Below are 16,631 nucleotides of genomic sequence, written 5' to 3'. Positions count from 1 at the left end.
GTTGTACATTGAGTGCAGTTAGGTGTTTAAGCCAAATTTGCGTGGTGGAGATCTTCGCTGGTGGTGAGATCAGAAGGAACTCTGTTTTCAGGGCATTGAGTTTGAGATGATTGTCGGCAAGCCAGGATTGGGTGTCTCTGATCGTTGAGTTCAGGAGCAAGATGTCTTTGGGGGATTGTAATTTGAGATAAAGTTGAGTGTCATCGGCGTACATGTGAAAGTGTACATTGGATGCTTGTAGCAGGGTGGTGAGAGGTTCCATGACTAGGTTGAACAAAGTTGGGGATAGAGAGGATCCTTGTGGGACGCCTAGCGTTACAGGTATTGGCGAGGACATCATCACCTACATCTCTCCTTACATCTGCTTTCGTCGCTCTCCCTCCTGCAACCTCCGGTTTCATGCCTGCAGCCTGTTAGCCAAAAGAAAGAGATTGAGAAGATATGTCCTTAACAGACCTCTTCGATCTGCTTTGCTAATTTGTTTTATGAGCCCAAGTTCAGGAAATCCAAGCAAGGAGGCAGGACCTTTATGGTCCGGACAACCAAGCTCTGGAATTCACTTCATCCCTTCCTAAAAGCTATGACAGATTCGGTAAAGTTCAGGAAGGCACTCAAGACTTTGCTTTTCCCTATAGTAATTAGTAGTCATCCCACTCAAAGGAGCTCTGATCTTTTCTTTGGTCCTTCCCTCTTTTCTCATGCATCACCTTTAACAGTTATGGCCAGCACCAGGATACAAGTTGGTGACAGAGCGCTATATTAAAATGTATAAATAAATAAGAAGAATGCCCTTTTAAAAACACTGGGGGCCCGATGTCAAAATTGCACCCAACCGCCCATGACACATGTGGTGTATGTTTGGTGCTGCTTTGTGCCCCCCTCTGTGCTTGGCCTAACCCCCAAAGATTGGCCCCTGCAACCGATCTACTTGCAAGCAATGCTGCTCCAGGTACCCCCCCAAGACTCCACTGAAAAGAATTGGGCCAAACACCGAATTTGACCTCTGCACTCGCCCGCCCAGGTGCTGCTAGTGGTGCAGTTTTGTAACTCACCTGACCCTTGCTGACTATTGGTCTGGAAGACAGGCATTTTAAGTCCAGTACTTACCTGTTTAACCGCGTTATTGTTTTCCCAATAGGATAACACTGAACCATGATGAAAAGTTTGAGTGTCTATTTTTCAAAGTGAAAAGTATTTCTATATAAAGACTTACTTACTCTATTGCGAAGATCTTGGTCTTAAAATAAAATACAAAGTACATTTTTCTAAAACTGGTCTGGATCTCCATCTTGGATCGAGTGTCCATTATTGATCACTGTTGTGAAATAAATGTCTTACACTCCTCTGTGTTAGGCCTAAGGCTGCTCGCCCACACTACCCTTAACAGAGCACATTGGGTTTTACGTTGAGCCCTGTACACTTTTGAGGAACCCCTGTACTGTGTGCACTGTGTAACCACCTAGTAGTATTACCATATACAGAGACAACTTCTTACAACTAGACAGGCTCCCGATACAAAAGTTCTCAATTCAAACTCCTCTCAAACACATTCAAGTTACTACCCAACTCAGGCCCCACCTACCTTAACAGTCACATCTCCTTCCACCCACCAACACACACCTCCGCAGGGCTCCTACACGCACACATTACCTGCATGTACAGAACCAGATCATGAGGACAGGCGTTCGCTCACGTCACACCTAAAGAGTGGAACGACCTCCTGCTCCACACCAGTCTCCTCCTCTCTTCTTGAATTCCTTCAGAAGCTGAAGACCGACCTTTCCAATTAACCAACCCACCATATTTAAGGTTTGGGGCACACACCGGCTCAACGCCAGGATACCCCATTGCTGGTGATAGCGTGCTTTACAAATAGACATAACAGCAGGAGTCAGAAACAAAAGGATAAGGGCACTCGCTTGTAAGTCCTTATCTTGGTTACGAGCAAAAATGGTGAAGGAGAGTTGCAGATAGATCAACCACGTTTATTAATTAATCAGTACAGCAAAAGCTAACTTAAGCCCAGCTCCTGAAGCAATCACTCAAACTGCCGGTCATTGTATAGCCTACACTACGTTAAACTGGAATAACAGACTCTTCTGAGGCACGCTTCAGGAAATACCACATGTCCATTTTAAAAAGAAAAACCTGTCCAGTAATGCAATAAGTTAGCTAATCATTCTAAACAATCAATCACACTGAACCAAACTCTCACCCTACCCCAATACTGGACCGATCTGCTGTCATTTTTAAGTTCTCTCGTCGGTGCTCTATTTCAAATTGTTTTTTGAGCCGTCTGGTTAGCAATGGGTGCAATTCAAATTAAGTGATTAAAACTAGTCAAAAATGTCTTCAGGATATAGGCAAAGGGATGCTGTTTTTCCGGTAGAGCGCTTGCTCTTTGAAATATGTGATTCCAGGATCTCGTGGATGTACAGTGAAAGTCTGTATGTGAATATTAATTAGGATCCCAAGACAGAAGTGAATACCCACACACACAAACACTTTGCAATTGAAAAAAAACTGCAACATGTATTCAAGGATATATTTGGGTGTACTTTTATGATTGAAGAACAGAGTAGCAACTTGTAATTCACCCGAGTGGCCAAGTGAAACATAACTTTACATAGCTACGTAGGAAGTATTAAAATAGCACATGAAAAAGAATGTTATTCTTATTTCCCTGGGAAGACACCAATGATACAATCTCAATGTGAGACAGTGTGCAGGTTTGAAGACATCTCGTGCATGGCGCTTCTTCACAAGCTTGTCTTGCAACTGGGCCCAGAGCGGGCTCAAGATCAGAGTCCAGGGAGGAACTCCCAAATATAGCACATACAAGCTGCGGGAGGGGCATTACCCCCAGAAGAGGATATTCTGCACGTCTCCAAGATCTAGTCCATCAGTGTACAAAATGTTTGGCTGCTGGTGTATCCACCCCCACCCAATCTTCAGGACTGCTCTGTTCGCTTTTGTTTCTGCTGACCTCTTTTTATGTACTTGAAGCTCCGTAGGGGGTTCTGCTTGGTATAGGGCTGAAAGAGAAAATAACATACAAATATTAATGCAGGTTTTATGGTCGCCCGCCATGCCTATCTGCAGGACTCAATCTGTTCCAAGACTCAGCTGAAAAGGAATGTTTCCTGGGCCCTCTCCACTATGAAAGGCTATCGGATTGTACTATAATTATACACAAATACAAAGCAGCTACAGTCATAAGGCCACATGTTTGCAATTTAAAAAAATTAATACATTTATCATCAGTTCCCTATATAAGAACTTTCGTACAGCAGTGATTAAGATATTATTTTCCAACACTTTAGACTTCAAAACGTCCACAGGCAAAAGGGACAAAATAAAGGATTCTAAACAAATACCCCTTTTCTGACCCCAAATGAAACCGTGCTTCAGACAACCAGAAAAAAGCTGCTATACGGGATTCCAGGTGAAGCCATTCCAAGAAATCCGTTTTCGATATGGGTGATGCCTTTATGAAAATGATAACTCTTGATTCACTCTCCCAGCTTGGCACCCACAACGAAAGGCAACAATTTGAGATGTGAATATAAATGTATAAACAAACGTACGCATGTATGTGTTGGCCCCAGTCCTCCTATTCCAATACCCCAGATGCTAGTGATCAAGCCACCAAGAAGCAGGGTAGTTTTGAAATTAATCCTCTCCACCCTCTGCAACAGGTCAGCAAAATCCAGCTAAGAACAATAAATGCTGGGTTCCATTTTTAGCACAGATGTATCTGGGTGCGAGGGTTTGTGATTCACAGTGGTTCACCCACAAATACACATCACTTTTTTCTGCACTCATGTTTAGAAGTTGTTGAAACAGTGGTATGAGAAAGTAATCATAAGGCACCAGGTTTTGTGTTGTTGCTTAGCTTAGCATTATGTGAACTTTGACAGTTGTTGATCACCATTTACAAGCGGAGCATGACAACCTGCCACTGAGCCTGTATCCCTTTTTAAACCCTAATGTAAGGGGCTTCCTACAACACCCTGGGACAAAACCATGATGCTGGCGTCTGTATCTTTCAAGGAGAGAGTGGAATCAGGAACCGTTCAAGCTGTTTTGGGATTCCTCACCGAGATCTTTGACTGTTGCTTTGTTCAGGATACAAACCGGAGGTTGCCATCTTGAGACTCCTACATATGTCTATTAGCGGAGAGAAGCAATTCAGGCTTGTTTCATTGCTGGGGAAAACACGAAACATGAATTTCTTAGAAGGTCTCATATAAGATAGGAAGGGGTTTGGATTCCAGGGTCCAGGGTTTTTGGCATGACAAGCAAGTGATCCCACCAAGATTCCATGAGAGATACCCATAAGAAACTGCTGCCTTGGATGGCTTGGGTAGTGGAATGACTGCAGATTTTTCCAGTCCCACAAAAACCAGAGACCCACCTTGAAGTTCTTCTTAAAGTCACTGTTGGTGGCCCCTTGCTTCCTCCGCCTTTTCTTCTGGATCATTGGGCAGGCAATGCCACGCAGCGTTGGTGGAACTAGCAGAACAATGAGAAAACAGTTAACAGCATTCACCTTCATGGTGACTACGAGATGCAAAGTGTTTTAGCTCTTTGTGTGCCATTATGCACGTCTGGTACAATTCTCTAGTAGTGGGACTGGAGACCATTTAACAGCAATAATCTGGGCGAGTGCCTTTGACAGATTAGCGCTTGTTCTTACAAACGTCCCTCTTAGCACATCGGCTGTGAACCCACATGTGAACTAGGTTAGGTGACAATGCTATTAGTCATTAGCTGAACGGAAGAAGTAGGTTTGTAAGTGAAAGCGAAAAAAGACAGTGCAAGTCAGCACCAAGGTATTTTTCTTTTACATCAAGCTGTGCTCCATTTTCAACCTGCTGTAATAAACTCGAACTTGAGGTACCGACAGCCTTCCCCTCGCACCACCCAACCAACTCCCTCCCCCTCTCCACCTCAACCTCCCCCCCCTCAGGAGTGAGCTTCTGGAAAGCCAGAATTCATCAAGATATAATTTTTATAACTACTGTATTGTCCTTAATTCTAGCAAGCTAACTCTTTAGGACTTTTTGGGTATTCACAATGTGAAGAACCAGACATAAAATAGGTTTCGTGATTAAGGTTAAAATTAGTAAGAACCTCTAGTACTAGTGGTGGTGGTAAAAGCAGTGGTCTGCCACCACAGCTAACTGATCAGACATAACCTTAAGGAAGCTCCAGCATGATCAAAGAGACACAAAAGCCAGATTAGATCTTCTGTGCAACAACTTTTAGAATTCCAAGTTTTCACAACTGCAATACTAGGTGCATAACTGAATTGGCTACACCCACTTCACATTAAAAATTATTGGGGCCAACTTTATCTATCCAAATTCAGTTGTACAAATGTGTCTGAGGACTTGTGTCTATGACTATAGAAAAAGGAAGGATCTAACATTCCTGATAAGGCCTTTTTTTTTTTTTTTTTTTTTTTTTTTTACAGACAACCTCATTGCAATAACAAAAGAAAATCGAACTATGGATAGTGGTGACAGCACACAGTACTCCAGTTGCCTGACAGATGACATACTGCTGCAGGCGTTACATTCCCAGTTCCCGTTGCTTGCATCCCGAACTACTTCACTTAATGTTGCTAAACTGCAATCCCTTCTAGGGAATACCAACTGTCAAGGGTTATTGGAGTGGAGTCGGGAGGTGAGTGTGTGGGGAGGTGTGGGGGCATCGTAGGGGGAGGGGGGGAGGGGGGACCACAACACAATATGGTACAGAACCTACAGATGAAACAGTGCACTCTACATAATTATTAGGGAATTGGAACAAAGAAAGCAAAATACATTTTGTATAGCTTGCCTGAATGGGACATGACCTAAAATACATACTTAAATAGTCTGGGACGTTCTTCAGATGAGGTTTCACCAGAGCAGGATGGAGCGGTTGGTCATGACGCAGCAGTTGAAAATCTCGAGGGTTATCTTCAAAGTAAGTCTACAAGCAAGAAAAAGGAAAGAATAGCCAGATAAAATAAGAACCACAAACTGAATGAACCCATGGCATATCCTGATAATCAAAGGGCTCTTTTTAGAAGTAACCTTATACTTTCGCGAGTTTATCACTAACAATGCCCGAAAATATGCCCAATCCCCACCAGAAAGACTGCATATAACACATCAAGATGAATGGTGGAAAATGTAGTTGCTGATGTGCTAGAGGAAAATACTGCGTAAGTGTGTTCTAAAAATCTGGCTTTCTTGTTCGGACTAAAACCTCAATTCATTTCAAAATTCAGACAGCAAGATGGCAACAAGGATGTAATACTGATAAGTTAGGCATTTTGAGCAGTGCTGGGTGATGTTGGAGGTTAATAGGAGGAATTGCAGAGGTGTTAAAGGAGACCTTAAGCCCACCAGTCACGCTTCCCATTGCCAGACACTAAAAGAGTTATTTTTAATTTAATTATTTTTTATTAACGGATACTGTAGGAATCACCATCTTTTGTTTGGTGTACCTGCGGATTTTTGCCTTGATGTTTCAGTGCAGTAGAACTAAGGCACTTTACCAGTGGCTAGCAGGGGTAAGGTGCATGGTGCTCCCCCTTTCACAACGATGAAATAGGTATACACCTGATTGACCTATTTAAATTACCTATTCATTCTTAGTTTATGATACAATATGTACACAGGGCCTGGAAATTCACTGCCACTAGTGGACTGCAGCACCTATTATGCCATCCACTACAGTGGCATTGCAAACATTGTTTCAGGTGTAACAGTGGAGCCAACCTGTAGCAGTGTAAAAACTGTAGTACAATCTGTCAAAATAAACCCTTTTGATTATTAATAATTCAACCCTAAGTAGGCCTCATCACCCTCAAGACAGGGTGCATGGTATTTAAAAGTAGGACATGTAGAAACTTTATGTTAACATGTCCTTACAGTGATCAACACCCAAAGGCTGTTTTTTACTGTGGCAGGCCTAACTATCCTATGTAGAAAACCAGAGTACAGCTACAAATCATAATACTGTTTCTCAAGAATGACTGGATAAAAAAATAATTAAACAACTATTTTTCATAAGCATTAAAAATCCAAGTCAATGTTGAAGTTCGATTTTTCAATAAATATAAAAGGAAAAGTAATTTTAAGAAAGTTAACTTTTCCCTGCCCAAAGTTCCTGGAGGCTAGATTTGCATTTACCATCCCACTTCTACAGGCAGCAATTCACATTTGAAGAGATATGAAAAAGGTGTGAAATGCTTCCCAGGAGCAAATAGGCTGACCGGAATGGAAAGTGATGACTCCTCAATCTCCCAGAATATGTACAGTGGGGACAGCGAGCATCCTTTTTGACATTTGAGCCCCACTTGGGCTTCCGACTCCACTTACAGCGTTTTTGTGCTTACAGATTTCTTCAAAGACTTTAGCGTTAAGTGTTCAAGGCTACCCTTGAGACCAGCACCTCTGCCCTCGAACACCCCAGGGCAGGTAACCCAAAACTGCTGGTGGTTCTAAGGACCTTGGACCCTACTCACCTTAAGTCTTGAAGAACAATCCTGTAAGTTGTTTGCAGGTGACCCTATGTAGCGTATATTTCACCCGGAGCAATACATTACCGCGTTCGCGGCTCATGCCTCAAATCTGACAGCAGTTTTAAAAATCACTAACTCGAAAAGTAATTACCTAATCTCATAGATCTTTGGGTCTAAATAAATATAAAAAATGTTTTTACTTGCGTCGGGTTCCCCATATTGAGAGTGTGTCTCATTTATTGACTCGGTGTGTGCAGCAACTGCCTAATACTCTCCTCTGATAAGCCTAAGGCTGCTCGACTACACTACCACAAATATAGCACCTTGGGAATGCTAGAGTAAGCCCCTTTCCACTAGTAAGGGGTACCTGGACTCTCTGCAAAGTGCCCCTCATTTTGGTACACTATATAGAGAGCCAGCTTCCTGTAGTACTGCTTTGTGCAGTGGAATAAATAAAAGTTACTTTCCTGTAACTACAGTTCTCCAGCATTCGCAAGTCATAATTTCACATGCTTGAATCATTAATCCATGATGTTAGGCTGGGAATGCAAAGTATTACAATATAACAAAAAAAGTGTTATTGTGCCATTAAAAGATACTTTTAATCCTATAAAGGAGTGCCTGACGTGGTGAAGAAAGAATCTGCCCTGACTCATGGGGACCAGAAACAACTCACAGCAAAGTACAGCTGAAACCAAGCCAAAGCTACCAGCAGTAGCAAAACATTTTACAGATTTTTCTTCCAGTAAATCAATATGGAGAAAAATTGAGTAGAGCCCTGCCCACGCATTCCACCACACATTGTGTGGTTAACATCTTAACTACCGTAACCTCAAGGGTGGGCGGAAGACTCAAAGCAATCACCACTCCGCCACTTGTTTGGCCAATTTCATATATGCTACTAAACAAACATTTGCCTATTAGCACATTAATATAGTTCACTGCTGTTAAACTAATGGGATTCCTAGCCTGACATTGGGGAAGTTGTCAAGTATGTAAAACTAAGATCCAGTGCTGAAAATCACAGATGAATTTCCACTCTGCATAATGCAACTGTTTCCATTCGGCTAACCTTACTATAAAATATGGGCTTTCAGAGGCTGGGATTTGGTGGTGGCTGGTAATTCCCGTATCCCAGAATTCATGCCCTCATGCAATCTTGAACCATAAGCCATATGATGCATAAAGCAATTTATGTTTAATCAAACTGTGTAAAAGACCCTTACTTGAAGTACCCATGTTGACTTCAAAAGCTTCCTAGACCCTCTAACATAGTAAGGTTCCCAGTTACACTGACAACCCTATTAGTATGGGTCCAGGCATCTATTCACTATAGATTGACCAGCTTTCCTTCCCTCTTCTAGCCCTTATCTGGCAACCCAGAATGGTTTGAAGGAACGGACAGACACATTCTGACACAGATGTGAAGGAGGATGTGTCAAGATCAGCAACCCTTTGCCAACAGACATACTCTGTTGAGGCACACCTAATGGCATGAAGGAAGCAGCCACCTGATAGCTGACCCAGTTTGAGGTAGTACTCCTAAATTATTCACATCTGGTATCCAAGATATATAAACCTAGACAGAAAAGGCCTCATCAGGGGCGTGGCTAGCAGCCGACCATGATGGCTGTATAGCTGAGAAGCTCCGTGGGTGAAGCGACCCTAACATAAATCCGGCACAGTAATCCGCCATAAATTAAGGCTCCGAGGGCTGACCCTGAGGTCCGGGACCGGGCAGTATCGACCAGCAGACATCCAGGAACAATCCGAAGACGGGAACACACAACGCGATCGGAGGAGATCAGCGGCCTGCATCGCGGCAGTAAGCAGCGGATTAAAGTACACAGCGGCCCGGGCGGAAGTGAGGGAGAAGTGGGCTCGGCAGACCGGAAGGACGCCCTGGTACGATCATCCCTGGAAGCCTGCATCACTGACCGGCCAGCAGAGTCCCGAACGGCACACAACATGCAGCGGGGATCAGGGGGAAAAAAAAAAAAAAGAATCCCAAGACGCTGCATCACGACATAACTGCTAAGGGGGCAGAAGAAAGCAGACTCGGAAAACGGTTGGGGAAAAAAAAAAAAAAAAGAAAACAAAACGAAAATAAACCGGGACCAGGGAGGCAAACACAAGTACCCAGACAAAAGAAACACGACGTGAGGCAGGGGGAAGAAAACGGAAGCGGAGCGGGTGCGGGCACTGGCGAGCCACTACGGACGGCGCACTTTCATCAGCACTGACTGTGAGCAAGAGCGTATCCGCCCCCCCCCCTCTCCGGCAGTGAGCAACGAGTGGCGTAGGGGGGAAACAAGTACTAGTGGCGGCCTAACCCCCCACACAGTGTCCAAGACCGGCGCAGACTGGGACCAGAGGGGCGAGAGAAGGTGGCAAGGGAGAGAAAAGGTGTGCGCAGACTTCAGCGATTTACTGACTGACCCCCAGCTACAGCCACAGATAATGTCAGCAACGGCTTAATGAGTGTGGGAGAAGGCGACACAGGGGAGACGCCATACTGAGAGCAAGCACCCAGGGACCATAAAACCCCGCAAATCTGAGCTGACCTACCGTAGGGGGTTGCACCCAACACGCCAACCTAAAGCAAGGGGCTGGATCACAGACGTCGGGACGCGAAGATCTTGACAGTTCGCATGAACAGCATCCAGAGGAACACGACCACAGGTCAGGCTCCTGATTAACCGACACACAAGGAAAGGCGTGTTGCCTCAAGAACTGAAGGCCGGGCCGTCCTTGGGCTCTGGACTTAGGCGGGCCTAAGAGGGCGAGAAGGGCCGCAACTACCACGGGACCTTTTACCCCGACAAGCAAGTACAATGGTTTGGGGAGGGAATAAGCACTCTGCTAAGTTGGGATGGCGGGCGGTTGTAGGTCCGTTAAGCAGGGAGGAGGGGAGGGTTGGGGGATACAGTTTCTGGTTTATTGTTTTTCTGGGTTATGGCAGGATTCGACAATACACGCATGGCAGGTCCACGACTGCACAACACGAGCATTGATGTCATCACACGACAGCGACTCCGCAGATCTCAGTAGGTCCTTCATGGCGCGCAGTTCGAAGGGTAGCGTCCTTTGTGACAAGACACAAGAGATCCTAGTGCCACCCCTGCGGATAATAACGTGGAATGTAAGAGGTTTGGGCGATAAAATTAAGACGGGTCTGGTACTGCAGGCCTTGAAAAGACATAGCCCAACAGTAGTCCTGCTGCAAGAGACATCTCACCGGGAGGGCATGCCAAGCGCTAGACAGAAGAGGGTACAAGATGGCGGCACACGCTGAGTTCACTTCGGGCTCGAGGGGAACAGGAATCCTGATTTAAAAAACCTTGTCATTTATACTGCTGCAGACTAAGATAGATGACCAGAGGCGCTTCGCAGCAATCCAAGGCCAATGGGAGGGCAAACTTCTGGACATAGTGTCAGTATATGTGCCTCCGGCGCTCCAATCTGTGGCATTGCCGACACTAGGAGAATTTATCTTAACCCTACCAGAAGTGGACCTCATTATAGGGGGTGACTTCAACACAACCATAGACACGACAGTAGATAGGTTTCCGGCACGGCCGCAAACATTGGGACCCTCCCTGTTCCAGGGATTCATAGAGGCAATGGGACTAGTAGACGTCTGGCGACACACGCACCCAGCAGCAAACCAATACACATACCACTCCACGGTACATAATAGTCTATCGCGAATAGACTACTTTCTGATGGTAGGATCGAGAATACAGAATGTAGAAGACGTGGAAATTAGACCTAGGGGCATCTCAGACCACTCCCCGGTGCTATTGACTCTCTCCTGCAGGGAGAAATCTCACAAGAGAATATATCCAAGTTACCCTAATTATCTTAAAATCCCCAGCATCAGAAAAGAACACAAAAGACTACAAAACATTTCTTTGAAGAAAATACCACCTCCGTAGAATCACCATCAATACTTTAGGAAGCTTACAAGACGGTCCTCAGGGGGCAGACCATAGCCTCCATCACGGGGCATAAACGCTCACAACAAGAAGAACTGGCTGAATTAGAGCTCACCTTGCACACGGCGAACATTGCACACATGGCAGATCCCTCCTTAAGCACGGCACACGACTTAAAGTTATACCAACAGCGCTATAGGGACCACCTGAACCACCGAACCGTAGACTACATCACTACGACGACGCAAAAAGTTTATGACGTGGGAGATAAAGCAGGGAAAATGTTGGCATGGTTGGATAAAAAGGGGGGAGGACCCAGGGGAATACAACAGTTGTACTCAAAGGAAGGCACACTACAGACAAATCTCGAGGAGATAGTACGCACACTGGCGGAACATTTCAAGGAAGTCTACACTTCAGACCGGGAAGTATTAGAATCAGAAGCGCTTGACTCGCTTAGCCACATAGAAACCCGTACCCTCTTACCCGAATCGGTCACGGAACTAGAGGCAGACCTCACGACCGACGATCTACAGACGGCCATAGGAGCGGTACAATCTGGGAAAGCACTGGGCCCCAACGGGATACCCATAGAATGGTACAAGCTCATGTCCGATACGATAAGCGCACCGCTATTGGCAATGTATAATGACAGTTTAGTGAATGCTATACTCCCACTGGATCAACGTACAGCGACAATCGTGGCAATCCCTAAGCCAGGTAAACCCCCAACAGACTGCGCTTCTTATCGCCTGATATCACTGCTAAATGTGGAAGCCAAAATCTTAGCAAACAGACTAATGTCCCACCTCCCTCAGTTGATCCACCCGGACCAATTGGGTTTCATGCCACACAGAAACACTGCTCTTAACCTCAGGCGTGTTCACGGAGTACTGGCACGGGCTCCGACGCTGTCAGAACTGACAGAAATAATGTAGCTGGATGCGAAAATGACATTCGACATGGTAGAATGGCAGTACCTCTTTGCAGTCCTGTGTCATATGGGCTTTGGCCCTAAATTCCAAGCCTGGATACGGCTCCTATACTCAAAACCGGTGGCTCAGGTAACAGCCAACAGTCACAGATCACATACTGTACAACTGGCAAGGGGGACATGCCAGGGCTGTCCACTGTCGCCATTGTTCGCGTTGGCGCTGGAACCACTGGCGACCTTAATTAGGACGACCCCGTTGCTAAAAGGCATCAGCTGGACGGAGGGGTGGGAAGATCGCATCTCACTCTACGCCGATGACATGCTGCTATATCTTACGGACCCCTACAATAGTATACCAGAGCTCCTTGAGATTTGCAACACACACAGGAAAACATCAGGATACACGATAAACTGGTCCAAATCAGTTCTATACATTTTGAAAGGTCCAGATGGGTCCCTCCCCGCCGACTGCCCGATCGTAATAGCAAGATTCCTTTAAGTATTTAGGTATACACATCACCAGGGATACGGCAGAATTCTTTAGCAAAAACCTGGCGCCCCCTTTAGAACGGCTGAAACGCGATGTCAAACACTGGGCGTCCTTGCCCCCAACGCTTCTGGGGAGAGCAGCACTGTACAAAATTATGGCCCTGCCCGATATCGCCACGGTATTTTAGGCAAGTCGTGGCACAGGTTTCCACCCTTCTGTGGGGCAACCTACCGGCACGTATAGCACAACTTAAACTGAATAGGAGCTGGTATGACGGTGGGATCGCATTGCCGCACCTACAGCTATACTACTGGGCGGCGCAACTCAAAACCATCAATGACTGGATTCACGCACCCCAAGATGATCCAGCATACAGGGCCGACAGGTTGCAGTTGGGCACGAACAACATGCTGGCGGTGCTATATAACAGAAGTCTGGCTGCAAAACTAATAGGGCCCACAAAACACACAGTTGCGCTGTGGTATGCAGCACAGGCGAAATTGGGGTGGAAAGGGACGATCACTAAACTCACCCCGCTCTGGGACACCAAGGCATTAGGACAGTTGAGAAACAGCAAGGGCTTTACACAGTGGGACTATGGCATTAGGACAGTTGAGAAACAGCAAGGGCTTTACACAGTGGGACTATAATGGAATCTCCACGGTGGGAGACTTGTGGGATAAGGGGACAGTAATTCCCTTCACTCAATTCCAACAACAATATGACTTGGGTCCGACTGAAGCATACAGATACGTACAAATTAGGTATGCTTTGCTAACGGCACTCCTAGCTGACACTGACATCCCAGAGGCCCCGCCATTGGAGGACCGTCTACTCACAGATTTCTTGCAACAACGCGCAACGTCCCTCACGTACCGAAAGCTACTTAACAACTTGCCCGATCCTACACTTCGACTACGGGATAAGTGGGTGGAAGAAGTAGGAGATATGGATGATACGGATTGGTTGGCGGCCCTGGCATCCCCTAGGGAGGTGGGCATCTCTGCCAAGTTCAGACTGGTGCAACTTAAAATATTACATTGTGTGTACTATACCAGAACCACTTTACACAAGATGCAACAGGCGTCACATCCCTTCTGCCTTCGAGGGTGCGGGGAGGAAGGCACGCGTTTTCATACACTGTGGGAATGTCCAGCTATAATAGAATACTGGCGACGGGTCCTGCGCACTATTTCGCAGACACTAGAGGTTTCCCTCCTGCCTGAACCACGAAAATGTATTCTGAATATATTGGACCCCACTGATCTTACTCGCCATGGTCAAACCTGGGGAACACTCGGCCTCATGATTGTAAAGAGAGACATAGCGCAGAGATGGGGCGCGGCAGACCCCCACACGCTAGCGTTGTGGTGTAGGAATATGGACCAGATTATGGTAACAGAGTACAGTATATGCGACCAGGGGAAGCCCGCGTAAATTGAATAAAATCTGGGCACCTTGGAATACTTTCAGAGGGGATATATGCAAATTTCTGCCGGAGGACGACATTGATAGTTCAGATGACAAAGATGAAGAGATCTAGCGATGCAATGCATAAATGGACCTGAACAGTCAGTTGAGAAGTGTAATACATAACTAATGTCTTGAGAATTGTTCAACTGCCTAAGTTTTGCCGATTGAAAGCAACATTAATGTATGATTATTGTCATAACTGACACGGTTTTCTTCAATAAAAACATAAAAAAAAAGAAAAAAAAAAAAAAAGAAAAGGCCTCATCACAACAAGTGAGAGTATGAACTGGGGCTCACAGACAAACAGTGGGAAAGTATAACCAGAAATACTTTCCGGGGAAGCACTCACTCAGGAACAGAAAATTGTTAACAAAATATTGCTCAGGTCCAACAAATGCTGTAGGGGATGTGGAGCGGTGTACACACGAATACAAATCATGTAGCCTTGTTTATAACTATAATCATTGGCAGGAGGAAGTTATCTGCGATGTACAAGCCCATTCTTAAAACTACTGAACCAAAAAGACACTACAGACATTTTAGATCCCAGAAGTGAAGTGATGACGTAGAATACATAGACATTCAATAGTCAGTATTTTTGTGTTATGCGCTAAACAGGCAACCAGGCCAGATTCAATACAGCCAATATTACACACAAACAGGTTTGTGTTCAGTATAGAGAAGATAACTTATCCATGAGAGGGGCAGAAAAGCGCTTTGCTTCTGCGCTGTGCTCACTGCTGCACAGACTTAAGGGAACTCACCTGCGCATGCAACCTTAAGTCAATGCAAAAAACTTGAGGATACAACTATGAGGAAACTGAAAAGAATATCTTAGAGACCCAGCAAAGTCAACAAACGGGAACAGCCAAGCAAACAGTCCATTTATGCCTTAAAAAAATCAAGAAAATATAATTGAAACCTAAATTGGACTGGCAATTTGTATGTTTGGAATGTTTGTTTAGCATATGTTAGTCATGTTAAAAACCCAAAACACATACAATGGATTGGCTTGAATTATAGGGCTGATCTTAACAGACTTTTTTCCAGGGACCTTTAACCTGATGTTAATTTTAATAATATGCTACTCAAGAGCTCAAAAGCAGGAGGATGATCACAAATAAAGTTAAAGAAAACAAAGTGTTCACTTCCTTTTAACAAGGCTGAAGTTCGACTGTCTTTTAGGTGCATATGGGTTTTATACTTCACTAATGACTGTAAGATCTTTTTAACTAGAATGCAAAGTTGTGGACATCGACAACAGGCATGGTTTGATGAACTCATGATGATGGACGATGTCATACACTTTAGATGGCAGATTTGGTTTATTTGGGCCTCGTGATGTAACTGAGCTAGTGAATGTTATAAATGTTTCCTCTTCAGAAGTGAGGTGGTAAACTATCATACAACTGTAGAATAGTTTCTAGCTGCAAAAATGTTCTTACAGGTAACAAAATATGTCCTTTTGCACAGTAAATCTGTTTTAGATTCACACGCTGTGCATCAACCGCAGAGCAGTATCCATCTAGAATGATTAGTTGGGAGTGTGAGTTCTAGTAAAATGATTATTGAAAATAGACTACCTCAGTGTAGCTTCTTTTCCTGCATGAATATTAGCACTTCTGTTTAGTTTATTTGAATGGAAGACTATGCTGTTTATTGAGGGAGAATCAGGAAGCACAGTTGACCAGCCACATGCTTGCTCAAGGCGAACTATCAACTCGTCACAATAGACCGAGGAGGACTTCCTTCAAAAGCAAGAAGGACCACAACCCCAAGGACATGCTGAATCGCTTAGCCAACAACTAGCTTAAGGAGGGCCCCCTCTCACAGCCAAGCCAGGGTCCGGATGCTGATAAAGGTAGGAGCTACAACAACCAGCTCCTCGATCCTTTGTGGAATTCCTTTTTGCCATGCCACAATTTGACCTGCAGATGGTAAAAGTACGACTGGACGCAAGAATTGAGGGATGCGAGGCAGAACCTAAATGCCATAGGTGAGAGAGTGGTTGCACTGGAGGAATCCGAAACAGCTAGAGGCGTTGTAGTAGAAACTCTTCAACAGGAGGTAGTGCATCTTCGTAAGCAAACTCTCCTGTCCATGCGGAGTACCTAGAGAATCATTCCCGAAGAAACATTAGATTAGAATCCGGGAGGTCGCCAATAGGCATGGAAGGGTCGTACATGGAGGGATACAAGAGCCCTGTTTCAGCAATTTCTGGCCACCAAGGAGCCTCCTGACAGCCAGGTCCACAGGGTGGTCAGCCCAAGTGGC

At 45.1% G+C, this 16,631-nt stretch overlaps 1 protein-coding gene across 1 annotated transcript in view; it reads right to left on the bottom strand.

The window, feature by feature from the left end:
* Window positions 1–1,967: 1,967 nt before the first annotated feature.
* DDX56 (DEAD-box helicase 56) overlaps window positions 1,968–16,631 on the bottom strand; it is a 138,358-nt gene continuing 123,694 nt past the window's right edge. The window contains exons 12-14 of the mRNA XM_086943431.1: window positions 5,877–5,982; window positions 4,418–4,515; window positions 1,968–3,035 (exon numbers count right to left, since the gene is read on the bottom strand). Coding sequence (XP_086799557.1) covers window positions 2,952–3,035; window positions 4,418–4,515; window positions 5,877–5,982 — 288 coding nt within the window. The 3' untranslated portion in view covers window positions 1,968–2,951. The remainder of the gene's footprint in view (window positions 3,036–4,417; window positions 4,516–5,876; window positions 5,983–16,631) is intronic.

This window comes from Lissotriton vulgaris, chromosome 11, assembly GCF_964263255.1.
Source record: "Lissotriton vulgaris chromosome 11, aLisVul1.2, whole genome shotgun sequence".
Taxonomy (NCBI): Eukaryota; Metazoa; Chordata; class Amphibia; order Caudata; family Salamandridae; genus Lissotriton; species Lissotriton vulgaris.
The sequence above is the reverse complement of the archived record's forward strand: the minus strand, read 5'-3'. Positions and strand labels throughout refer to the sequence as shown.